Below are 25,870 nucleotides of genomic sequence, written 5' to 3' on the forward strand. Positions count from 1 at the left end.
TGAGAGTACAACGACATCAGAGGGTAGAATTCCATAGCTGGATGGTTGAGGGTGATAGATAGCTCCTGTCATTCATATAGCCCCCGGCCGCCCCCAAAAGTAATGTACTAATGAGAAGCCTGCACCTCTTAGAACTAATGTGGTTTCAAAACAAACCAGATAGGGAATTACCCTTAAGTTCTTTCTTAATAAAGCCTTTCCCAAAAGGGCAGTCGGGAGAACCTCCAAAAGGGCAGCCAGGATTGATGCAGAACACGTGATGCAGGAGCACTATACTGCGCCAGATTGGGCACTTGGTTTGAGCTACGTACCATCGACATATATCAAGGTAGTTTATAGTAGTGTTATGCATCTATCAATGTAATCCCCGACTACCACTAATACGGGCTAAGGTGGGGATTTACATCACTGAAAACTACAATTCCCCACCTACTGGGGAAGTACTAGCGATGCAAACTCCGACCAAGTCTCGACCTACAACCCCCGGGAATACTGGGGCTAGGAGGGGATTTGTGCGGTCGTGTGGCGTTAGTCTAGTGATGAGTTAGTTCGAGTGGATTCTAGTATTAAAGTAATAACTAGCACACAATTACATGAAAATAACAAGGAGAAAACATCCTGACCACCTGGTAGACTCCTGTAAGCGTTCGAGCGTAAATCGGATGGCTGCAGGTTCGAGGCCACCCAGGTCCAGTCATGGATTTTTTCTCCTTTCTCCAACTTTTCAAACACATCTTAAGTAGCTAAAGTCTTTGAGCAGGCTGTAGGACCAGGTGTCCTACAGACCTTCTGCACTTGTGCTGTAAAGCATTAATAAATAAATAAAAAAACAAACACCCGAGACACTCCTTCCAAACTGAAAGCACACACCTTTGCTGTCTGAGTGAATTTCTTTAGTGAAGACAAATCCCCACTATGTCGGGGAAATTTAGCGATCAATTCCCCGACCTTCCCCCACCCTCAGCCCGTATTAGTGGCAACCGGGCATTACATTGATAGGCGCATTACGGCAGAGCTGGCTACAGCATGAGCACCGGCCTGCATATCCACTGCTGCTAAGACCATGAGGGCGATTCTAGAAAATTTGTGGCTGACTGGCTTCTAACTCAACTCCAAAGTAGAAGAGTATATACCTGCTACAAAACTTCATTAATCACTAGAACGATAATTAGAGGTGCTTAAACACGCTTGAAGATGCTGGAGGAGCAATCTGGGTGATTTTGTGATAAGGTTTGGCTAGTAGAGGTCACAAATTACAATGTCTCCTGGTACCTGTACCCAGCAATACCCAGCAACATCTGCTAGAGCTCGGAAGGAAGATCAGTATAGCAGTTTACAATATGACCTTCAGCTTTCTGGCTTATCTGCTAATCTCATTTCCATTGAGATTGGTTGTTTAGGCCATTTTATGCCAGACACAATTGCCCAAGTGGTCAATGCTTTTGAAGTGGCAAAGAAGACTGTAAGGTGCCTGTTTGAGCAGACTGCTCGCACAGCTATCTCCTGCTCATACAGGATTTTTAAATCTAGAGCCTCCCCGGACTGGGATCTATCGGTTTGTCTAAACTGAAATTTTTGCATGCTATAATTATTTTTTTTGTATTGTAATTTAATAATGTAAGTCTCTCCACTGTCCACCCAGTGCATGGTACCCCTGAGTCTAGACTCCTGTACTTATGTTGTATATTGTCTTAACAAAATAAGACGCCTCTCTCTCATATACCTGTAACAGAGTTGTGGAATGACTGTGTATTAATGTGTGTTTGTATGCATGCGCGTGATGTATTGAGGTTGCATTATAAGAAGAGTAGTAAAGAACCGCGTGGCATGAAGGATCCAGTCCTTGCACTGCTACGGGGCGCCCAAACCCGTTACATACCTAACATAGGAAAATATATATGATCTATGTTTGCGGCTTGCATCTGACATTCACTTATTGTTTGGTGTTGCACAAGACCTGTTAGAATCTCTATTATTCATATATGCACACACAAAGTCCTTCACGTGACACATGCTCTGAGTCCAAGGACGATGGGTTGCTAAATAAACAGCAAAGTAATTGATAATGTGCAGTGTATAACCAGGCACAGTTCTAGGGGGTTTATTGGTTTCCGGCAACTAGCTTTTTAAAATGGGGGAAATGAGATCAAATAACTCTTAATAGAACAGTCAAAGCAATGTAAAGCCAAAATCATAATCTATGCCACACTTGATTTCCATTTTAATTCTCTTTAGTTTCAAGAGAGGAGTTGATAAATAATATATGTCCAGTCCTCCATTTATAGTGGGTGCTAGTTACAGCATAGACACTGTCTCAAATTAAAATGCCAGAACTGTTTACCAAAATGCGTTTTGATACAAACAAAAAAGTGAGCTGTGAGGCTTTATAAATACCCCATTTAGTATCAACATAATATTTAGGTATGATTGCAAACAAACTATATAATTGTCATGTACGTGCATTGGCTTGGGTGTCATCACACTCACTAAACTGTTTTGCTAGTTGGCTCAAAGACCTACTCCCATTACCTCATGGAATCTACCAGGATTACCAAATGGTTACCAAGTGTCTATTAAACGTGATGACATGACTGGATGTACCCTCACTGGCAACAAGGTGAAATGACCATGATAAATTGTGTATGATATTGATGTGCTATTGAACAGGCATGTAAATTGGAGTTCCTGTTAGCTGATGCTGTTAAACAGAATTGTGACTGTGTGGTCACTTGTGGAGGATTGCAGTCTAATTTCTGCAGGACTGTTGCAGTAGCCTGTACTCAAGTAGGACTAGAATGTCATTTGTTATTACGATGCCATGGGGATAAAGTTAGTATAATGATGTCACTATACATTACATCATATTCTAATAATAGGATCCCTCACTAGTACAATGTAATGGTAACCTCCTATTGGACAGACTAATGGGTGCTAACATTATCCTGGTGACTCCGACAACTTATGAAGGTCGGCAAACAGAGACAGGATATGTCCCTGGACTAAAGGATAAAATTGAAGTCCATGCTGCCAAACTAAGGTACAATCATATTGTCATAAACTTATTCTCTGTATAAAACAATAGTGCTTTTTAGCAGTCACTACCTAATTTTTTATGCTTCAATATAAAAGCAGCGGTGTTCAGGATCTACAATACATGTATATAGCTGCAGATTTTTAGAGAAAACAATCACTACTTTGTCATGGAAGCTGTGCCTGGTAATCCTTGACTTGAAAGTAAAATTTGGCTTTCCTTCACTCTCATCCACAAAATGTGTAGACCTTAAAAACTTTTATGCATGTTGTATAGTATGCAATGACTTTGCTGATGGATACAGGTCAGTTGGAAAGAACCCATATCTGATCCCACTGGGAGGTTCAAACACGGTAGGATTGTGGGGCCACATTGAAACCTTCCGAGAGATGTTGGATCAGGTGACAAGATTGCTGTGTAGTGTGTAATGTTATCCTGAGGGCTAGGGAGTGGCTGAACAGTTTGATGACTTGGTGATAGCTACTGGCAGTGGAGGGACTGGTATTGGTTTAGCTGTTGCTAACTACCTCACTGGCTCTAAATTGAGGTATGTGCAGTGTTTTGAGTGGTGACCGCTTTATTAGAGTATTTGAATTTTTATGAGTAATCATATTAGTCATTATAAATATCGTATAGCAGGTTTTTTGAGGCAAAATTTCATGATTTTCACAATCCATAAAATTTCCCCCTCACGGAATTTAGAACTCGATCAAGTTTAAGTAAATGCGTAATAGTTCCTCAAGAAACAAAAAATTCCTCCCTCAAAATTTTGAATGGTTGCAATCCACAAAACTATTATCCTTGAAAATAACCCACTATATATGGTAATCCACTCATAACTCAGATAAAAAATTCTTGCTACCAGCTATGCTGAGAAAATGTATGGTGTTTTTTAGCAATATAAATACCACGCTGTTGTATATTATTCAGAATTCATGCTGTGATTATCAAAGACCTAACAACCGAACAAGCCTATAAATTAGTTGATAATGAGCTAATACAAGCTGGACTGGCTGGAGTAAAGGGTAAAGATGTAATGGACATCATTGATGGATATGTTGGAGGAGGATATTCTGTTTTCACTGATCAAGATATTGGTAAGACAGTGGCTTAAACCATACAGTATTTTGATATTTTGATTACAGAGCAGTTGATCACAATATCAACATCAACTGGGATCATCCTTGATCACACTTATACAATGAAGGCAGTCAAGGGGTTACTAGGAGAACTACATAGTAATCCTGCAAGATTTAAAGGAAAAAGGATCCTCTACATGCACACAGGTATTTAAAACAAAGCACAAGTAATGATTGTGTGTATGTATAGAGGTAAATTTCAACAAAACAAACTTTGGCTCCACCTTCAGCTATTCACAGGTGCTAAAGTTAATTGGCAGGTTAAAATTTGACAATTCTGTAGTGATTTGCCAAATTCACCAAGGTTCCAAATACAGGGGAGAACATGATATTATTGGTCAGCGCACAGTGTGCAAAGGTGAAATGCAAAGCATGGACCTTTTTGGGAATCTGGGGCATACTCTCTGAAATTTAATTTTTCTGATTTGGTAGCAATTTTAACTGCAATTCAATGTTGAAATGTAATGCAGCTGTCATTAGGAGAAATATATAACTAGCTAGGCCAGTAAATAGTAAACACAAATACTTTGGTAAAACATACCTTCCCCCTGAAAAGTGCAGGACAGCAGGAGCATGTATATAATCTGCAATGATGGGTAGTCTTGAATACATATTTTACTATCCTAGAATTACACTGGCCACCATTATGTGCGTACAACTGAAGAACTAGCAATAGATCATTTACAAAAAAAAGATCTTGTGTGTTTTTGTTCTTCCATATGCCTATGACTACATATCAATTGTACACATCGTTTGACTACAGATTTATTTCAATGTCACCACATTACAGGTGGAGTATTTGGACTGTATGATCAGAGAATTGATGGAATAATCCAACAACACCCACTAACTAACAAGATCACTACATCATATACTGATACTTGAATTAAAATGTTGTTAAATGGTGTTTATTCAGGTGAAATGATAATAAGTTCATGTAGATAATCTCTTTGTCACTTTCATGTAGCTGGCCTTAGTGATCTAACAGCTACCACATAGCTAGCTTAGTAGCTATTGTGGAGGCTTTTAAATGTCTATAGCTATAGCTACAGACAAGCTATAGGCTACCTAGCTAGCTATATGAGCCGTAACTTGTTAACTTGTTGCATAAAACCTGTAGGGTAGGCATCGATATAACTTCTCTTGCATGTGATGGGAAGTTACGATGGCTTTATATGAGTATCAAAGATAATATACTACATTAATATAATACTATACACACAAGTTGCATTGTAAAGCGCCACCACATATAAACGCCGGCGCTACATTATGCATCCAAATGTACGCGCAGGTAGAAAAATACAGTCCCCCTGCATGGGCACACGACTTGAAATGTATACCAGCAAGTTTCGTCAAGGTATGACCATTATGTTGTATGTATGCTTAGAAAGGTCACGGACACCAATCGTTTCTCACATGTGAGCGCATTGCACAAGTTTTCATATGTTTAAATTGACGAAACATTTTTTTTACACGATTTGTTGAGTGGAAGGCTGAAGATTCCGTCGTAGCAAGACCATTAACAGAGGGCGCATTATCTACATGGCGCGTTATCTCGGTTGGCGGTTGCATTGTTGTTAAGTTTTACGGAAATTTTCACAAAATTTACGAAGAAACACAATAGAAGCTTTCTATGGTAGAAGTCACTTATAAAGTTGCTGGGTTGATAAGCACAGTGTAGTAGCTAAGGAGAAATGTGCAATTCTTGGATGTAGCAGGGATGCCATGACAAATTTTATGTCAAGATGTATCACGACATAACGTACTCTAGAAAAAACCTAGCAAAATGTGTTTCCCTTTAGTGATTTTCCACAAGGCATCGATACATGTAATTTTTGGTCCCAACATTCAATTTTGTACATTAAAGTAGCCAAATTTGTGTGTGTTATTTCTATGTCACGACATAAATGGGCCATGTCATACTATGTCATGGGATTTTATGTCAAAATATGTCGTATGTCGCGGCTGTATATTGTGGCATCTCTAGTTTCTCTATATGTGTAGTTGGCACAGAGACCTACTCCAGTCCATCCGTGGAATCTTCCAGGGGTGCCTGATGGTTACCACATTTCTATTCACCGTGATGATCTGACCGGGTGTACACTGAGTGGAAACAAAGTATTTAAGTTAAATATGTTTTTACAATGGACAAATTTCATAATGAAAAATTTGACCGTTGCCCCTAGCAACCTAAATTTACATTATTTGTAAGTGTCAATGTCTTAAGTTACCTCTCCAAGTTTTAAAAGGATAGCATATATAAGTCATGAGATATGACATTTTGAAGTTGCAATTTTCCCATACATTATGAATGAGAGGGGCAACAGTTGCCCCTTCTCAGTAATCACACAAATCATGGGATTCAAAGAATGTCATATCTTATGACCTATATACACTATCCATTTATAACTTGGAGAGATTATTGTTGACATTCACACCTACAAATTATGTAAAATTGAGATATATGTACTTTTGAATTTTTGGTTTTTGCATACATTGAAACACCTCATTTTTGTGATTGCCCAGAAGGGGCAACTGTAGCCCTCTCACATAGGTATGTATGGGAAAGCCACAAATTTCAAAATGTCATATCTTCTGACATATATATGCTATCCTTTCAAAATTTGGAGAAGTTACTTTAGACGTTATCACCTAAAAATAATGGGAAATTGAGGTTGCTAGGGGCAATGGTTATTTCTATATTCTATAAAGCTTTATTATGGGATTTGTCTATTACTTACCTATTACAGATACGCAAGATAGAATTCATTTTGGCTGAAGCTATTGAACAAAAATGTGATTGTGTTATCACTTGTGGAGGATTTCAGTCCAACCATTGTAGAGCAGTCGCAGTAGCCTGTACTCAAGTTGGACTAGAATGTCATTTGTTGTTACGATGCCCTGGGGATAAAGTTAGTATAATGACATCACTATACAATACATCATATTCTAATAATAGGATCCCTCACTAGTACAGTGTAATGGTAACCTCCTATTGGACAGGTTGGCAGGTGCTAACATTGTCCTTGTCACTCCGGCATATTATGAAGGATTACATACTGACAAGGGGTACGTTCCTGGGCTAAAGGATAAAATGGAAGTTCATGCTGCCAAGCTAAGGTAGGATAGATGATAGTGTTGTGTATCCACTTATTACTATTGGTGCTTGAAAATGAGACACATGTCTTATTTGCTACAAGTGATAGCTTGTGCTTTTGAAAACAATTTGATAGTGAAAGAAACTATAATATAGTGGAACATCTCTTAACAAACTCCCCAAGTTAAGGACACAATAGAAAAACCTCCATAGTAAGGACAAGTATTTTGGTCTGGCTATACATTAAGAGGGAAAATGTTACAGTGAAAAGTGGCCAAAACTTCTTGTCCCAAAGTATCCATTATAGAGAGGTCCCACTTTACTGCTTGTTTGCTGCCTGAACTCCTAATATGGATACAGGTGGTTGTACCATACAGATATAAATTATTGTGGTACGTTCAATTTTCTCAATCTGTATATTGCTATGACTCTATGAGAATGTCAATAGCAAGTGACTCTTTTAATAGTTTGCCAATGTTGTTTATTATCGAAATCAGCAAGTATAAATTTTAAACCATGGGTGCGGTACATGCATACATATGTTGTCTTGGTTGTACACTGTGTGTGTTTAATAATGTTGTACGTTAGGGCGGAAGGAAAGAAGCCTTATTTGATACCAATTGGTGGCTCAAATGTCACAGGACTGTGGGGCCAAATTGAAGTGTTCCGAGAGTTATTAGAACAGGTAACTGTGACACATGTGGTAGCCAAGAATTCATTTCTGCACCTTTTCCAGTACACTTTACGTGACAACTTTAGACAGGCTGTAGGACCAGGTGTCTTACTTAGCCTTCAGCACTTGTGCTGTAAAGCCTTAATAAATAATGTTCATGAGGTGACCTGAAAGAGCTGAGCTATATACTGGTATTTACTACTCATCATGAAACGCCATTTTCATATGCAAGAGAGTCATACAGCAGCTGTTTACTAACACCAACTTGTTATTTTAGTGTTGTGTGGTGTCTTAGAACAGGATGGAGAATATCAAAGTAACTTCCATCAGAATTCTACCATGTTTAGTACATCTTTATACTTTATAAATTCAATACTGCCAAAATATTATTTATGGATTTAAAAGTCTGATACTCCATCTAGCTCTACTGCTTGTGTACTGAACTCTTTGTTTGTAGTACTTGGTCAATGTTTTTTTTTTCTCTTAGGGTTTAATTGAACAATTTGATGATATTGTGTTACCGATAGCTTGTGGTGGAGGAACAAGCATAGGTCTAGCTGTTGCTAACTACCTTACCGGCTCTAAATTGAGGTACTGCTCACTACACTGGAACCCCTCAAAGATGACACCCTGATCATGAAATGTGGACACCTGGACACTTGCCCATGGTCCCATTTGTAGTAGTGTACACACATTTAGACCTCTGAAATTAGGACACCTCACTAATAAGGACACCTTGATAATCAGGTATAAGAACATTTTATCTTGGCTCCAAGGTGTCCGGAATAGAAGGTTTCCACTATACATTTTAAGTCACATGATATCACATGATCCTATTCAGAATACATGCTGTGATGGTTGAGCATATCGATGCAGATGAAGCTTATCGATGGGTCAATGATGATTTAGCTCAACTTGGACTGGCCGACAAAGTTAAGGGACAAGATATTTTAGACATTGTTTATGGGTATGCCGGAGATGGGTATTCCTTGTTCAGTGATCAAGATATTGGTATGTTTTGATTGGTTTATTTGAGGTTTGTTTTACATTTATTTGACTATAGAACATTTAATCTCAATTTCAACATCAACTGGGATAATCTTGGAGCCAACGTACTCATTGAAAACGGTTAAAGGAATGTTAACAGAACTTCAGTCTAATCCAACTAGGTTTAAAGGAAAACGAATCCTTTATATGTTTACAGGTGTGTGCATGTGTGTGTGGTAGACTAACTGGTTGTGCGTGTGTGTTCCTGCATGCATGCATGTGTGAGAGAGAGAGACACACACACACACAGCATGGCCAAGTCAGCCTGGTAATCAAGAGGTTCCAGGTTCGATGCATGGTTATGTCCAGTTGCTATTGTTGTTTCCTTGAACAAGAAACTTTACTCACATCCTGCTGTTTAAATGTGGGACATGGCGTCAACTGAGGAAGCAGCCCACCCAACTGTAACACCATTGGGCACCTGGTGTTACCAAAGAAGCAAATGCCAACTGTACATGTTTCACATAGCGGGTTAATATCCAGATGGGACTTAGGGTGCCCCCACACACAGCCTCCTGTAGGTTACTAGTCCTGCCCCAGGAGAATTTGCTTGTGCTGACTCCTAGCACCTAAGTAGTGCACAGGTGTCCCAGTACTGGTTCATTTGGTAGGTGTGACTGTCTAGCACAGTAGCTGAAGGCTTTCCTTTTGTGTGTGTAGTGTATGTGCATGGCATGCTGGGGGTACCCCAGAATCCCCACTGTTTCCTCATTGAAGTGTGTTGTATATTACAGGTGGAACTATGGGTTTGTATGATCAAAGGATTGATGGAATAGTCAAACGTCATCCGCTAACCAACAAGATCACTGTGTATCCTGAAACATAACTGTCATCTGTATTATTTTTTTTTTGATTATTTATTAAATTGTTTGTTTGTAGTTCCACTGACCAGCACCATAGTCATTAGTACTGTTAGCTAGCTGGCAAGTACCAGAGAGCAAAATCTTCTTGTAACCATGGATACTTTGGTGTGTGGTTGACTCATGATTTTGTGAATGTTCTACTAGAGCTTTCACATTGTATTAGATGCATGCATAAAAATGATAGCAGTTTTATTAGGATATTTTAACTGCTGTATTTGCTGTTTTTCATCATCATAGTAGAGAAACCATTGCCAACAGCCTGAGGGTATGTGTACCGTTCAAATTTTATGGTAATGAATCTGTTCAAATACAAAAGCATTAGTATTTGTGATAATTACTTGCTTTAAGTATTACATCAGCCTTGTGCCAAGTAAACAATCGTTTACACGCTGTGCAAATGAATAGCAGTTAATTTAAAAATTCACTCCATCCATTGTAACATACCACTCTCCTTTATGCCCACCAATCTTCTAATAAATAATTCTCAAAACCATTTAAATATGTACGTTATGACATATTATAGAGAATATTAAATTAAAATAAAAACACTGCTATCTCTTCCAGGACTCTTTACTACTGCTAACACTTTCACTGAGTCTTTGGTTCACTTTGTTGTTCGCTTCTTTCTTCTTGTTAGTTACAGAAGGAGTGGGAGAAGAGGTGGACAATTTCTTCAAGTCTTTTAGTTGGTCTGCCCACTCTTCTAGTTTTTCTATCAGTGGTTTCTTCTTGAATCTCTTAGCCTCCTTCACTATGTCCATGACAAAGTTTTTTCTGATGCTGATGGAACCTTTCACGTTGTCCAGATGTTGAAATATCACCTCAAAGTCTACATAGAACACAACTCATGTTATAGTCACATAAGCAATTGTATTATTCAGGGTTGTCAAGGGAATTCCTTTGGATTTTACACACTAAAAACATTGAAACTGAAACTTCAGGTATCCCAGAATCTGGGATATATCATGAAACAGAATATATTTTAAACCTTTATCTTTGTTAAGGAATAGTTTCTCACATGGTAGCAACACTTGTAGCATTGTTTTGAGCAATAATTTTGGTGAGAAGATTGAGATACTAAAACAGTCTTGAGATACTAAAACAGTCGGGCAATATAAACTCTAATATAACAGTCACTCCCCTTTTCAAAATTCCTGCATACACCCCTGTTGTTACACATATGGAGCTATGGGTCTAGTTTAATAAAAGAAGACCAATTAGTCAATTAACAGTGTTGTTAGTGGGATGGCACACAAACAGATTTTCAGACCATTTTCATTCAACATGACTGCCATGAAATACTGACATAACTTAAAATTTGAAAATAAGGACTTAAAAAGCATCAAGTCAAGTTTGAATAACTGCCGCATTGATTTTTTTAAAACTACAGTAATAAACACCACGGTGTTTAACCAGGTAAGTATGGTACTGATATACTCTAATAGAACATCCACTGACTCCCTCAATAGATTATTACTGAATGGGTATTCAGTCAGTTTTGACACACACAAGCTTCCAAATATTAGTCCTCTTTAAACCAGACCACTCTTTTATGATACTGAGAGAGATCTTTTTCAGATGCTGGGACCATTTAGTTGGTGAAAAATGACTTTGTATTACATCTCCAATGAGAAAACTTCAGTGTTACACACATGAATAAACCTGGTTTATGAAAATAGCAAATAGAGAGAGGTAGGGACATTTGCTCTTTGCTCTGGGACATATGAATGCTTGCAGCATTGTTTTTACTTTAGCTCAGAAAAATTTAGTCCACAGGTTCTAGAGGAAACCTTTCATAAAAGAGAAAACAAGTCAGTATTTGGTAAAATATATGGAGTTCCTTTAGATTTTAGTATAAACAGTACAGTGAAATGATGTCAAAATGGACAACCTCAAAGATACACCTAGACACCTTAGTAATCAGGACACTTCTCTATGAACTCATATCTTTGAAATCAGGACACCATACTTAGCATGGATCCTAACAGAGGGTGCCACTGCACATATATATATATATACACCACACATTTACTATGGAGGCTAAATATGATGTTATATACGAAAACTATTTGTAATAGAAATCTTCCATACCAGCACCCACAGAACACACCCACAAGCATTCCTAATAAGGACTCACTCTTTCCAGGTTTGCGGACTTCTCGGATGATAAGTGCTCTCAATTTAGAGTTCTCCTGACCGAGTTGTTTCTGAAATTCTTCTGTGAGAACTTTAGAAGCAGATGACTCTGATTTGCCTATCAAAGGTGGTGGCATTGTCAGCGACCGTGCATCTTTGGCAGCTGCTGCATTCTGTTGTAATTGTCCCCCTGGGGGCTTACCAGCTTGTTTAGCAATTGTTTTATTATCACCAAGAATTTCTTCAGTACTAATTTCAGTGATTTCAACTCCACTGATTTCTACGGCTGGTTTTTTAGCAGCTGGTAACACTATAGCATTTGGTGAAGGAGGTCTCTTACGAGTTACAACTACTTCCTTGTTATCTATCTCCTGTGCATTAATTAGAACAGTGTCATTTCCTGAGGCCATGGGTAATTCTTCTACTAAGTCATCATCCGGGTTATTGTCATTTTGTAAGTTGGTATCTTTTTCTTCCGTTTTAATTATTTTCTGATTGGTTAAATTTTCCTGCCTAGGAGGGGGTGTGCCACTCCTAAATGTTCTCCTTCCACTGCGGTTTCCACGGGAACGAGACATCAAGTGTTCAACCATGTGTTCATCGGCCACGTCACCAAGTTCAGCACGCTATACAATGTACATGGAGAAACAATAGTATCACATTACTATATAGGGGTCAATTATGAGACCAACTGAGGTGAATACAGTACACTTTAACTACGTCTGTGGGACATGGTCACTATAATGAGGTGGTCTTATTAATGAGGTCATGAAGTACACCTTAGTTATGTTTGGGACCTACTTGACATGGTTGTTATAATGGGGTGGTCTTATTAATGAGGTCATGAAGTACACCTTAGTTATGTTTGGGACCTACTTGACATGGTTGTTATAATGGGGTGGTCTTATTAATGAGGTCATGAAGTACACCTTAGCTATGTTTGGGGCCTACTTGATAATGAGGTCTCAGTAAAGAGACGCATGATTTCATGTAACTAAATTAGAACATACCTTATCTGGCTTCTCCAATTTAAATGGATTACCAAACAGTTGAGTACGCACTGAACCAGAGTCCAATTCTCTTAGAGGATTAATCTTCTTCAAATGTTCTTGATAATTTCCCATCTGTCCAATTGGTAGCTCATGTTTAGTCACTGCAAAAGTGGGTGTGACTAAGTGTGGCAACACAGCAACGTCAATACTTACCTTCATTCAATAAACTACTGTGACTTTTAGGAGACGATTTGATGAATCTTGTACGCATCAGAGATAGTTGGTGTAGCAACTTAACTCGACTGATCTCAAATGGGCTCTTCCAGTCAAGAGTATCCTAATAGAGAACACAGGAATAAGCAACTTGTACTTACTAAAGTTTGCATACGTATTCTTAAGTATTGTGTGCATTAAGGTAGGAGCACGCCTCGCACAACAAAGTGCATTTTTGTAATTATATACCGTATTGCCTCGAATTACGGCTGGTCTCGTATAAATGCCTGGTCCTGTTTAGTCGCCGGGGGTATACAGCATCATAACAAAATAAATGCTGGTCTCAAATAAATGTCTAGTACAGTCATTATTTTTAACAATTCCGAGCATTATAAACAATGAAGTGAAGAATGTTTTATAGAGTTCCTTTTAAACTTGAATCTGTGAATTCTGCTGAGGGAAACATCAAGGAGAGCCCAGGAGAGTACAACAAGGTACAAAGTTGACTCGTGAATGCTGATCAGGTATATAAATGCCGGTCTCGCATAGTTGCTGGTCTCATTTAGTAGCCAGGGTAAAAAGTTGCTTGAAAGAAATAAACGCCTGGGCTGTAATTCGAGACAATACGGGTACTAATTGCTAATATTATGTGGAGTAGTAATGTATGTGGGTGTGGCTCCACATTGCATTTATGATAATAACAATCTTGTCATTTTGACCTCTTTTTAGCCACTTCTATCAATGACAGGTTGTCTAGAAACTAAGTTAGCCAGAGCTAGCAAAAGTGTAGGAATGGCCACAGCAAACACGAGTAATTGCAGTCAACAGCTATGCAACTATTTCCCTAAAATCAACTGCAAATCAATATGAGAGGTTTCTAACTGCTACCAATAGCTCCACCAAAGGCTATCAAACAACCATTTTCCTGTTTGCCAAACAGCTAGAAGGTTTCCGTTACTGTTTCCATCATGTCTGTCATGATGTTATCCAGAAAATATGACAAGTGTGTAGTTGTGAAACATTTAGTTACTAGCATTAGAGAAACCAATATTATTTATCTATGATAATAACCCTCCTGGAAGTGTTCCTGAAGTAGTCATCATATTACCAGCACTAACACTGATGGTATTCCAATAAGAGGTCAAACACAAAGAAATGACTGGCAGAGCAACTAACAGTTCAGGACATTACTGGAATGGTTGAGGGCATCCCTGACAATTGAAGATACTGCTGGAATGACTGAGAATAGACAAAGACCAATGGAGGACATACTTGGTACAGGTGACACGATGTTTGACTCAGTGAATATTGTTGATGAGTGCTTGTTCAGCACACAACCCCAGAACCAGATGGGTGCTAGTACTCGAATGGAGCAAAATGGAAGTAGTTTACTGCATTTTTTTGAATCATCATGTGTGTCCAACACCAATGAAAAAGTAACGACTTAGTTTTGTAGACCTTGGAAAGAGTCTCTTCATCTGCCAAACCACCCAGCTACAGTGATTTATTGATGATATAAACAATACAGGAAGTGTGGTCATACCTGCATGCTCAGAACATACATAGACATTGAGTTCGTTCACTAAATGTTAGTTTGGCATTGCAGGTTGCTTATGTAGCAGGTGATTGTGCGCATGTGCAGTACAGCAAGATTTTAAACATTTTTTAGGCCTCTCAGCAATAAAATCCTGCCACATTTTATGATACCATTAAACTCCTCCAACCTGTTGTGGATGCTATGCTTGTACACTGATGCCAAAGCAGAAATGAAGCTCAAGATCCAATACTTTTGAGTAGCTGGAAATGAGCTATCACTTTATCTGATGGTGTTTGGCTGCTGAGGGGGAAGTTTAACCAGAACTGTTTGAGAAATTATACGAAGAACATGTTACTATATTTTGTTTATCTCAGCATGCATGGAAAAGATGACTTATATTATGGTACAGCAAAAGGGGCAAAGGGCAATACTATTATTGGCAAAGCCAAAGATGAAGGCATGTACAATGAAGTGCAATGGCGCAAGATGAGACTCCTCAACGGCCAAATCTTTTACACAGCATTATCCTGACTTTCAAGTAATGCTCTTTGGAGGACATGTGGCCAGAGCTCATATGAAGCATTTAGGTGAGCTAGCTAAGTAAAAGAGCTTTCTCCTGCTTTGCAAGATATACGAAGTGCTTCCTGATGTGCTTGCAGTGAAGTGTCATTGTCCCCTAAATGGGATCCAAACAACTGTGCCTTTTGACTAAGAGTTTCTGGTGCGGAGCCTGTACCAATTTTTATTGTCTTATACAGACCCCAGTGCCTCCCGTTTACTAGTACAATTTATGTGATGTTTCCCACAGGGACTGGGGTCAGTGCAACTTTCACACACTGATGAAATGTACTTGTGGCAGCTGTGATGATAATGTGTTGTGTATGGGTGTAGAGTAATCCATTAACCTGCCTACTTCATTCCTTTGCATATAAAATAGAGGGTAGCAACAGAGCCGTTCAAATGTAGCAGATGATTTGGGATGTTGTATTTTGGCTTTCTGTGCTTAATTGCTCATCCATAATTGAAGCATTCTGCATGTTCATGTTTGGCCTGGAACATTTCAACAACCCTGAGGCTTCACATAAGGTTTAGGTCAAAGGACAAATACTTGCAAAGCATCCATTATGTGGGCAGTATAAACTTGGCATTGTTGCAAGCAAACATGAAGAAGAACCATGGGCTTTCTTACCATTGGCTTTTAGACCTGTTTGCTTGCTTGAACAAAGTTTGTTACAAAACTCTTGAAAAGAAACCAACTGACAGGGCCAAGGAAAAAGAAGAGAGTGGGGAAAGGGTGAGTCCAAGAACAAGAAGAGAGAAAACCTTGGAAGTTATCCAGCACACTTATGGATCTTCTGATAATAATGGTTCTTCTGTAGATGATGACGATAACTTAGTAAGGTTAGTAGCAGCAAGCTCAGTAAGTGTGGATCTACACAGCACAAACACATCAGTGTCCTTTGAATAATAAAGCACAACAATTATAGGCTGAGACTAGTTCTACACACAGTCTGCCACTACAAGGTAAGCTAGTGGCACTTAACACTAAGTCTCGCACACATGAATTACTCGCTCAGTGATGCGAGGCATCACATGATCAGCTGTTGATGGAGCAGTTATCACAATGGGTGATGATAAGTAGGTGTTAATTCAGTAGTACAAATCACCTGTTGCAAGCATATTTCGCTAATTTTGTTTCTAGCATGAATTTCTACTTAAAGCAACCGAATACCTATAAATACTTTTACATGACCAGTGGAGATGCTAAGATCTGATGTCAAGAGATTTTAGTGCAGAGCAATAAATAGACTATCGGTTAGTATTGAAAATATCGCAGTACTGGTATGTACCACAATAGACTTTAAAAGGCAAATAACGTCATAACGCCATTTTGTAAATTGTCACATTGTTAATCTATGTAGTTGGTTTCATAAACGGGAATGGTCCAACTGTGTTGCTTGCAACTTTATTAATAAGCATTTAACCAACAGTAAATATACTAGAATTTACTACACTTCTTGCTTGTCATTGAGAAATTGTAAGGTACTTCTTACATTATTGTTAAATACTAGTAGACTGTTATACTGGGTCATCACAATAATGGTACAATCACAAAATTAGTTACACAAAAATAATTCTAGAAGTAAGAGTCTAATAAGAACTTAGGAGTAGTACAAATAAATTAAGTGTAGTGGAGATGTTCACACTAGAATTTACAGTAGCATTTACACAGTAATCGTCACTATGCATTGTGCAAACAATCAGTTTTGCTACCACAGGACACTTATGCACATGCTACACTACACCATGTACACACACACATGTACGCGTGCACTGAACTAAAATAAATTTGTATAAATGAATAAGATACCTTCTAAAGCTAAAGATGGTAATTGTAATGTACATAATCTTTCAGCATAGTAAAATAATGAGGGGGGAGTGATGGTCCCCATACAGGGTTACCATGTTCAAGTGTAGGATGTACTTAAACCCAACAAGTCATGGTAAATAATTGTACTGGGTATGTTCTTGTGTTCACAACATTGCAGACTAAAAGTGTTGCCAAATAAGGAAGGTGATAATGAAGCCACACAACATCATCCACATGTTTACACAATGACATCACATGTTACCATGGCCACCTAACTTCTAGCACAAGGACATTTTTGCCATACATAGCAAAAATGTCACGCTTTAGCAATACAGTTGGGGCTATATTTAGTCATCATGGCTAATAATTATTATACACATGGGGAGTTCAACTCCTTTCCCCATCCATTAGGAAAAGAGCTTTAGCTACTACTTTGGAAATGTAGCGATATCCCTGGATAACTAGTATGATATATAGCACACAACACAACAGACAGACAAATGTTTACCTCTTTTGGTGATGGAGCTCCGATAGCAATACTGATGATGTCATGACCCAAGTCACTAAAGGTGGGCAATAATAAGAATAAGATAATTGTTAAGTCACAGCCCATTTTGTTGCATATTGAGTCTGAGAAGACATCTTATATAATACAGCTGTCTGTAATATCAACGTGTATGCAGCATATGTCTGAAATAAAGCTAGCACAACAATCCTGTAAAAGTTTTTGGTTAAAAAAAAAACCATGAAGTCTGGCTTCATACATTTTTACTTCTGGAAAAGGACAACCTCAAAAATATTAAAAGAGTCAACCGAAACAAAGTGCAATGGAGTGGTAATGGTACGTACACGACAGTACAGTTTACACATCACCACACACTGGCATTCACAATATATTGAAATTCCAAGCAATCATACTACAAAGAGAAGCCATACTAAACTCTACACTTATCAATCTTGATACATAATTACATATAGTATAGGGTGTATTCATTCACTGGATTACTGGACACACAAATTTCGCTCTAACATCTACAACCGGCTATCACAAAAGTGAATAGTCATCACTTTATACACCACACATTCAGTGTTCTCAATGTCTTGTCTTGCATACCAGAGCCAATTACAGCTAAATGTAGTCTAGTTCATAGCAAGAGTCATAATGCTATCATAGGAGCACTATGATCTTGTTAACTGTTAGCCAGAATCTTTTTGCTTTCCCATGCATGCATGCACTATCCAACAGGCAGAGCTACACTAATTCATGAAGAACTACATTTATACTACGTATGCACTGTTACAGTGTTGTAAACTGATGAATCAGCAAAAGATGCAATGGTATATGTTACATAATGTATTAGCATGGTGACCAAACCAGTAAAAGAAAGCGAAGAGAAGTTAGCATCAATGAGATACCATGTGGTAATTACCTACACTGAGGTTTGCAAGTTCTAAGTATTGTGGAGAATTCTGTTGATGTTTTGTGGTTAAATTAGGCCATAAAAGGAAATTAAAAAAAAAGTACAGTATATAGTCCAGTCTGGTGAATACATACACCCAACTTAGTTACCACAGAAAATCCCCCTCATATTAAACCACAGTCAATTAGCTTGCAATTATTTTTTATAGGTAAAATGGGTCACTTGGTTAGCCTTTTAAAATCTGATACTAAACTGTCCAGCAAAACACAAGAGAAAGTATATGAGAGCTGGTAAATACCATGTTAGGAAGTACTATTAATAACATGAAAAGTTAGTGTCATCAATCACTATGTGCTAGAGCCCATTGAGTAGTGGTGTGCGATATATTGATATCATGATAATTTTTCGATATTGATATTGCATTGAATTTTGATATTACAATTGCTGATTTCGATAATTATGGAATGTTGGATATTTCACTGTAATTATCAAACATTGAGCTGTATTTCAATAAATCTACAGCTATTTGGTGTGTGATTGCACAATCATGCTAGAAATGAAGGTCAGTTCTGTGCAATTTATCCATTTTCCACACAATTAACCAAAATCCAATTGAAATTTCAATATTTTACTAATTTATCAGTCAATATCCTGATATCGCATACCACTAATTCTGAGATTAAAGTCAATAACCAAGAGGGTATGTGATAAGGCTATATGGCACTCCATTTACATATACATATATGTTGTGAACAGGAAATGGCCCACACACTCCATGGCTTCTGCTCTGTCTAGTTCAATTTTGTGGATAATGTTGAAGTGATTGGTCCAGTGGTATATACCACTAGATGTCTAGTTTGGCTCACAATAAAACTATTTGTCAAAAATCCTGGTGATTTAGCTTCACTGGTCTAATACTCTGGCGAGATGATGTAGATAATGTGTGAATCACAACAGGTTTGGTGTGAAAAGTTTGTCATTAACACTAGTATTAAAAAACCTTATGTGTGCTTGTATGGGAAGAAGTACTGACAGCTAAACTGCTGTGGATATACACTGTACCAGCATTAAAATACACACAAACATGCGTGCATACACTACAAACACAACACAACACTACACACACACACACACAAACACTACACACACAAACACTACACACACACACACACACACACACACACACACACACACACACACACAAACACTACACACACAAACACTACACACACACACACACACTACACACACACACACACTACACACACACTACACACACACACACTACACACACACACACACACAAACACTACACACACGCACACACACTACACACACACACTACACACACACACTACACACACACACTACACACACTACACACACTACACAAACATGGCACATGTACTACTTACATTGTTCTTTGTTTTTCGTTGGTGCTTTTGTGTTTGACTACAGATGACACATACCGGTCACTGTCTATTTTAGTCTGAGGGCAGGAAGATATTCTAAACTTGTACATGTACAAGTACATGTACAATACCTGTTTCTTTAACTTCCTCAAATATAATTGGATGGAATAACTAAGTTGTCCATCATAGCCATCAGGGATCAAACCGGGGGGAGCCCCCATGAGACGAAAAGCATTACGTAATGGCTACATAAAATAAACTATCACCAGTGGGATGGGACAGAGCAATATAACAAACCTGAATATAGTAACATGGCAGGGTGGTAAGGTAGTCTGCAAACTCTGCCTTCCAATTTGATGACGGTCGCATGTGAGCATGAGACAATTCATCTAGTACAAAAATAATAATGGCATTACAGACAATAAGATCTATCATACACACAATTGTTTAACTTTTCATTGATACCGTTTTGTCAAGACAATTTCTCTCTCTCTCAAACAAACGAAAAAGAAAATCACACACATACACAATATTATACTGCTTACCAATAAGTGGGATGAGTTTGGGATAGTTGTATGGCATAATGAACAAGTTGACTGACGTTAGATTTGTGCTTGCCTTCAGGTAGCCAAACGGATACTGCAGGCCTCCAGTACTGCCGGAATTCTCAATATAAACCTGTGAAGGAAAGATCACATGCGTAACATACTCCACCTGTAGCATGTTCACGTTGAACTGATTCTTCCAAAACTATAGTAGATCACTTTGTACACAAATGACACATTTAGGGATTTTCAATTGGTTGGTGTAGACAGGTGACCTAGCTACTATTATAGTGTGTACATGTTGAGCCAAGCTAAGAAAACAGGTAAGAAAAGATATAACTGTTGTTTTTTTTTTAATTCTCAAGAGATACAGCATTTCAGCCAACTAGATAAGCCAAATTTCAAGAAGTTGTGTAATTCCATCCATGAGTTTTCAAAAATTTGGACCTAGAATACACAAATGTAGTAGTTTTAACCATTCAAAAAATCACAGCCGGAACCTTTCCCTAGAGCATTTCTACAAGAATGCAGTAATTGTGTTTGTTTCCATTGTATCAGTAGATTACAATACCATATAGAATATGGACAGGTCTTTTCTAACATCACATGTGTTAGTCATTGGGCTCACAAGAAAGAAGGTGAGGGCAAGGGTGACCAATGAAGGCCCTCTAACGTTACTAGAAAACCATTTTTAGCCAACAAATACTGATTGGTTAAGTGTGTACTAGCCCCACCAGTAAAAATGGACCATCCCCTGGCAACAAATTATCTAATGGGCTGCACAGGGCTCCAATTAAAGTACAAGTACAAACCCGGAAATTTTTGAGGTATGTAATTTTCATGGTTTTTACGATTAGTAAAGCTACTGTGAATTTATCACATGAAAATTTATGTGTCCTACAAACTTGAACTCCCCTTACTGATAAATTAGTGTGGCTCCTGATATCCCTCATGAAAATTTTGAGTGCAACTTATGTGCAGATTGCAATTGCATGCATGCAGTGCTCTTAAAATGACTGCAAACGGACCACACAACAACAGCACAACTTTGTACATATTGTGCACACGTACAGTTTAACAGCAACAAAGCAGCAAGTTATTTTGCTGCTTTATTGCATGTGTGCAGTTTGCTATCATATGACAGCTGAGCATTGTGTTGCTGTTGTTTGCTGGTGATTTGCATGTGTACAGATATGAAAGTAGTAGTTACTGTTTGATTTGCTTACAAACTGCACACATACAGTTTGTGGCCTTCTGCATACATGCATATGTATACAATATGAAACTACCAATCAGATCAAGTTCAACTTGTAATTCAAAAATTGTGCCAAAACTGTTGCTTTTGAAAATCTGTTGGATGTTGGCAAGAAAACAAGACAGCTTCAACCACTTCTGCTACGCTACAATTTTAGCCTTTATTAGTGGGATGTGGCATTCTACAACTACTGGTGGTGGTAGTACATGACATTACAAGTACAGCTGAATTTGGTGACTTGCTATACGGGTCACAGGTGGAGGCAATAGGTGAAGAAATATGACTGAACATTGCTGAAAATCAGTAAAAAAACTGCTGCTACACATGAATATGGTTTCTCTGTAACAAGGCATGGGAGTGATTTGAAGTCTCTAGGCTTACCATTGAAAACATCCTAGAAGGAGAGTATGAAACTAGAAATCAAGCTCAGCAAAAGTGCAACAGTGTGTGAAGTGATAATGTGTACCAGTAAAGAATAGACTGTAGTGTGGCTAATAATAATAACACAGTAACTGACTTTGTTGGATTGTAACTACATGTATTTCTTCTATATCAGAATTGAGAGTAATTTTAAATACGTTAAGCAATATGAAATAAAGCGGAAAGGTTTGTAAGCTGCACGCATGCAATCGCTCAGTTTCCAAACTGCTCACAAGTTGCACACACGTGATAGCATACATACAAGTGTTTACATGCAACAACTATGAAACTGCATGTGTGCAGTCAGGCCAAATACTGTCAAGTTGCATACATGCACAAGTATACAAGCAAAACAACAGCACTAGCATGTGTGCAGCATAAATTTTTTTTCATAAGGGGTATGATACTGCTTGTAGGCATATGTGGACTCCACATATGCTTACAAACAGTATCACACATCCCCGATATTATTATAGTGGGTGTGGCTTCAGAAAAGAAGCTGCATGACTAGACCATGCCTTGCACAGAGATTGCTGCTACTGTGCTACTTGGCTCAGATATACACTTTAGCAATCTGTATGACACTTGAAGTAAAGACCCTTTGTATAGCTGTGTGGTTGAGAACAAAAATCTTCAAATCAAGCAACAGTGGTATGTGAAATTTATAATGTGAAGATCTTGGGCTAAGAGGCATCCGTGAAATTTAAAACGCAAAAATCCTGACAAAGTACATAGCCATGAAATATACATACTGCAAAATTTTCCGGGTACTGAATACGATAGAAGGCCCTGGGTAAAACAAACCCACCAATCCGATACAAGTAGTGTAATACTAGCTAATAATTTATTGAGGTACCATTTTGTAAGTCTAACCACAAAAACACATTTTTAACAATATAATATGACAAAGGCACATTAATTTTATCAGCCAAAGTTGTCACATATACGATGAAGTAGCTACAAGGCAGTTTATTGGAAAGTCTGGCCTGGCTAAATAAACCAGTAAGTTAGAGAAAAACTCTGGGAAAATGAGAAGAGGAGAAGGCTTCCCACTATTTTGCTGTTTCTTGCCTTTAATTTTATAAAGCATAAGGTTGATGTTGTACCACTGAGAAATACTGGATACTCTAAAGAGGAGACCAAACATAATATCAAATTTGTATGCAGAGAGTGTGGCACAAGTCTTATGTACCCTATAGTACTGCTAAAATGATTTTATAAATTACTGCTGGTTGGATCTGAGCAATGTGCAACAGCACTTACAGGCTAATGGAGCAACACATTTTTAAATAGCTATCTATGATCCTTACCTGCCAACAAGTTGCTGAGTTCCTCTTTTCCAGAATGCACTGGGTTAATGGAGATGGCTCCAGTTCATACTTGTCAAAGGGAAAGTTCTCTAGTAACAAAGGAGGAACGTCCGTTGCATCAAACCAAACAACAGGGTGGACATCTCTTGGGATCTGCACAATTGTTATATCAGATTAAATATGGAAATACAAAAATGTACTCACTAAAGTTTGAAGATTAATATCTGGCCAGTATGATTCTGGAATAGGCCAGTGACCTGTGGGTAGACTTCCCTTGGGGTTTGTCTTTACATAAATCATTTTCTTTGTATCACTCCACAATTTGGATTGCTGCTGACTATACAATGGTGGAGGAGGCGTATCTCTTCCTGTATCTGAGGTCTTCAAGTGATTTAAGTGACTTATGCTACCATCTGTTTTCATTGCATCGGTTGAGTCCCCTGATTCAGTTTCCATGGGTACCGGTGACGCCCTACCTACTTGTATCATATGCTTGCTAGGGACTGCAAGACTGACTGGCATCTTTTGGAAGTGTAGCACAACTCCTGGAGTGAGCTTCTGTATCAGTGACTCAACACATTGGTGCATTGACTTTTGTGATGAAATAACATATGACTTTCCTACAGCATACAAATAAGAAATTAAAAACTTACACATAACTAGAGGGCAGGCACTACACCAAGTAAATTAAGTACTGCGAATCCAAAAATTTAACGTGAGTACACTGTTGTGAATAGAGTAATTTGAAACACTTAGCAACATAATTAAATCCCATGAACATTTGTTTGGCACTCACTTTCATAAGAAACAATGTTTCTGTGATTTTGCCCAAAATGCAAAAGTTTAGTTAATGCAAACACAATGTCAAACCAAGGAGCTACTTACGTGTACATGTAAATAATTTTTGAAAGTTTACCATTGGCAAAATGTTCACCTATGACACTGCTATATAAATGAGATTTAGTGACGAGCATTTCAGTCCAAGGGTTTGGCCAGAGCACATTTCACGATAATGAAATGTTTTGTGGTCTTCAATTATTAAAGTATAAAATTACTACTAGCCACAAGAATCTTTGTTTCTTTCCCTGTAATCTCCATATATGAAGTTATTTCACTACTCCAGTTTGCTAACTAGAATCTCTTTAGATATATCACCTCACAAAAGCTTTTTTCTGACACCGATTATGCAATGCTTATAGGTATTGTAAAAAGAAACAGCTGTAAAGAAAGTGCAAAGCATACCTCCAGTAGCTTCCGCCAACTTTGCTAGAAATGCTTCACTTGGTAGAGGATCCTTTGTATTACTGCTTGGTCCACCCATGCCTGGTAAGCGCAGTACGACAGAAAATAACCGTTGGTCCCAGCGATAAACTTCCCTTGTTAATTCATAACCTTCACTCAAAGGTACTTCTTGTAACATTAACTACAGTTTGAGAAATGAACGAATGAATGTATTACTTTATGCAAGTATGATTAACCTCAGTATCCATTCCTTCCTCATTTGTCATTATGTGCCCATCACTGATGCAAATTATCACAGCAGACTCCAAATAGAATGGGTTTCGACCCTACAAAGCACAAGTTACAACCTGAAATATTTCAATTAAAATCTTTTCACCTGTCCATAGTTTTCTATTCCTGTGTGCAGTCGGTGGATGTTTAACAGTTTAAATGTTTCTCGCAAACTTGCACTAAAAGTAGACAGACTTGTAGCTTGTAAGGCCTTTAGTTCAGACACAAATGTGCTGTGGTTTTCCTTCCAACCAGACTGGAATTACAAGGATATACGGTTAATAAACGGCACGCGTTTTATAAAAAAAAACCACATAACAAAAAAAATCCCGTAGTCGAAACAAATTTTTAAAAAGAAAAAGCATGGCAGGAGCTGTACAGTTCGTTCTCGAGTCGCGGATTTTTTTCGCCTCTTCCCTAGGTGATAACGGAATTAGATTTGCTATATACAAACAGTGCGAAAAAACTTTCCACGCGGACGACTGGCCAGTTCCCGCCTGCAACGCTAACCTTGACAGCGTAAGGTGGTTCGTCGAAAGTGACCAACATGTATCGATCGCCTCTACTAGCTGGATCTCGCATACGGTACTAGAAACAGCAAGAGAAATGCAACAGATCAATTATTAATTGAGTCAACACGCCTCCATGCCCACCTTCATAAATGTCTCTACAGCTGCTTTGGCAACGTCCAAGAAAGACGTGCCCAAGTACGTCTTTTGAGCCATAGACGCACTTGTGTCTATCAAAAATAATAATATACCCATTTTTACCTAACCCCCAGCCAGTTAAATACATTAATGTTACTAGGTATACTGGAACAGCCTTCCCATCCTGTCTTCAAACGAATTAGTTAGAGCCAAACTAAAAGCTCACAAAATGCGTGCTGATCGCGCCTT

General features: G+C 38.3%; 3 protein-coding genes across 3 annotated transcripts; 2 read left to right on the forward strand and 1 right to left on the reverse strand.

Annotated features, from left to right (window-relative positions):
• The first annotated feature begins 157 nt into the window (after positions 1 to 157).
• Positions 158 to 5,115, forward strand: LOC136241768 (uncharacterized). Its single transcript, XM_066033074.1, has 9 exons — positions 158 to 328; positions 2,504 to 2,617; positions 2,668 to 2,829; positions 2,877 to 3,037; positions 3,336 to 3,432; positions 3,478 to 3,578; positions 3,962 to 4,128; positions 4,177 to 4,317; positions 4,961 to 5,115. Exons 1-9 carry the CDS (start codon positions 260 to 262, stop codon positions 5,053 to 5,055), a joined length of 1,107 nt encoding a protein of 368 aa, XP_065889146.1. The 5' UTR covers positions 158 to 259; the 3' UTR covers positions 5,056 to 5,115.
• A 311-nt stretch (positions 5,116 to 5,426) lies between these two features.
• Positions 5,427 to 9,865, forward strand: LOC136241766 (uncharacterized). The gene is made up of 9 exons (XM_066033073.1): positions 5,427 to 5,527; positions 6,175 to 6,288; positions 6,921 to 7,082; positions 7,130 to 7,290; positions 7,856 to 7,952; positions 8,428 to 8,531; positions 8,782 to 8,951; positions 9,004 to 9,144; positions 9,722 to 9,865. Exons 1-9 carry the CDS (start codon positions 5,450 to 5,452, stop codon positions 9,811 to 9,813), a joined length of 1,119 nt encoding a protein of 372 aa, XP_065889145.1. The 5' UTR covers positions 5,427 to 5,449; the 3' UTR covers positions 9,814 to 9,865.
• Positions 9,866 to 10,318: 453 nt separating this feature from the next.
• Positions 10,319 to 25,854, reverse strand: LOC136241755 (integrator complex subunit 6-like). The gene is made up of 16 exons (XM_066033057.1): positions 25,628 to 25,854; positions 25,485 to 25,562; positions 25,081 to 25,230; positions 24,941 to 25,030; positions 24,705 to 24,885; positions 23,667 to 24,082; positions 23,463 to 23,615; positions 20,478 to 20,610; positions 20,230 to 20,321; positions 20,064 to 20,177; positions 19,936 to 20,009; positions 17,608 to 17,662; positions 13,192 to 13,315; positions 12,997 to 13,139; positions 11,988 to 12,612; positions 10,319 to 10,679 (listed from the first exon to the last, which is right to left on the reverse strand). Exons 1-16 carry the CDS (start codon positions 25,736 to 25,738, stop codon positions 10,402 to 10,404), a joined length of 2,817 nt encoding a protein of 938 aa, XP_065889129.1. The 5' UTR covers positions 25,739 to 25,854; the 3' UTR covers positions 10,319 to 10,401.
• Positions 25,855 to 25,870: the final 16 nt, after the last annotated feature.

Source organism: Dysidea avara, chromosome 12 (genome assembly GCF_963678975.1).
Source record: "Dysidea avara chromosome 12, odDysAvar1.4, whole genome shotgun sequence".
Lineage (NCBI taxonomy): Eukaryota > Metazoa > Porifera > Demospongiae > Dictyoceratida > Dysideidae > Dysidea > Dysidea avara.

Coding starts and splice junctions, on each gene's coding strand:
- LOC136241768 (XM_066033074.1), top strand. CDS start 260: ATGCAGGAGCACTATACTGCGCCAGATTGGGCACTTGGTTTGAGCTAC. Junction 3,433..3,477: donor TCCGAGAGATGTTGGATCAG/GTGACAAGATTG, acceptor CCTGAGGGCTAG/GGAGTGGCTGAACAGTTTGA. Junction 4,129..4,176: donor TTTCACTGATCAAGATATTG/GTAAGACAGTGG, acceptor TTTTGATTACAG/AGCAGTTGATCACAATATCA.
- LOC136241766 (XM_066033073.1), top strand. CDS start 5,450: ATGTACGCGCAGGTAGAAAAATACAGTCCCCCTGCATGGGCACACGAC. Junction 7,953..8,427: donor TCCGAGAGTTATTAGAACAG/GTAACTGTGACA, acceptor TTTTTCTCTTAG/GGTTTAATTGAACAATTTGA. Junction 8,532..8,781: donor CTTACCGGCTCTAAATTGAG/GTACTGCTCACT, acceptor GATCCTATTCAG/AATACATGCTGTGATGGTTG.
- LOC136241755 (XM_066033057.1), bottom strand. CDS start 25,738: ATGGGTATATTATTATTTTTGATAGACACAAGTGCGTCTATGGCTCAA. Junction 25,031..25,080: donor GAATAGAAAACTATGGACAG/GTGAAAAGATTT, acceptor TGTGCTTTGTAG/GGTCGAAACCCATTCTATTT. Junction 24,886..24,940: donor AGGAAGGAATGGATACTGAG/GTTAATCATACT, acceptor CTCAAACTGTAG/TTAATGTTACAAGAAGTACC.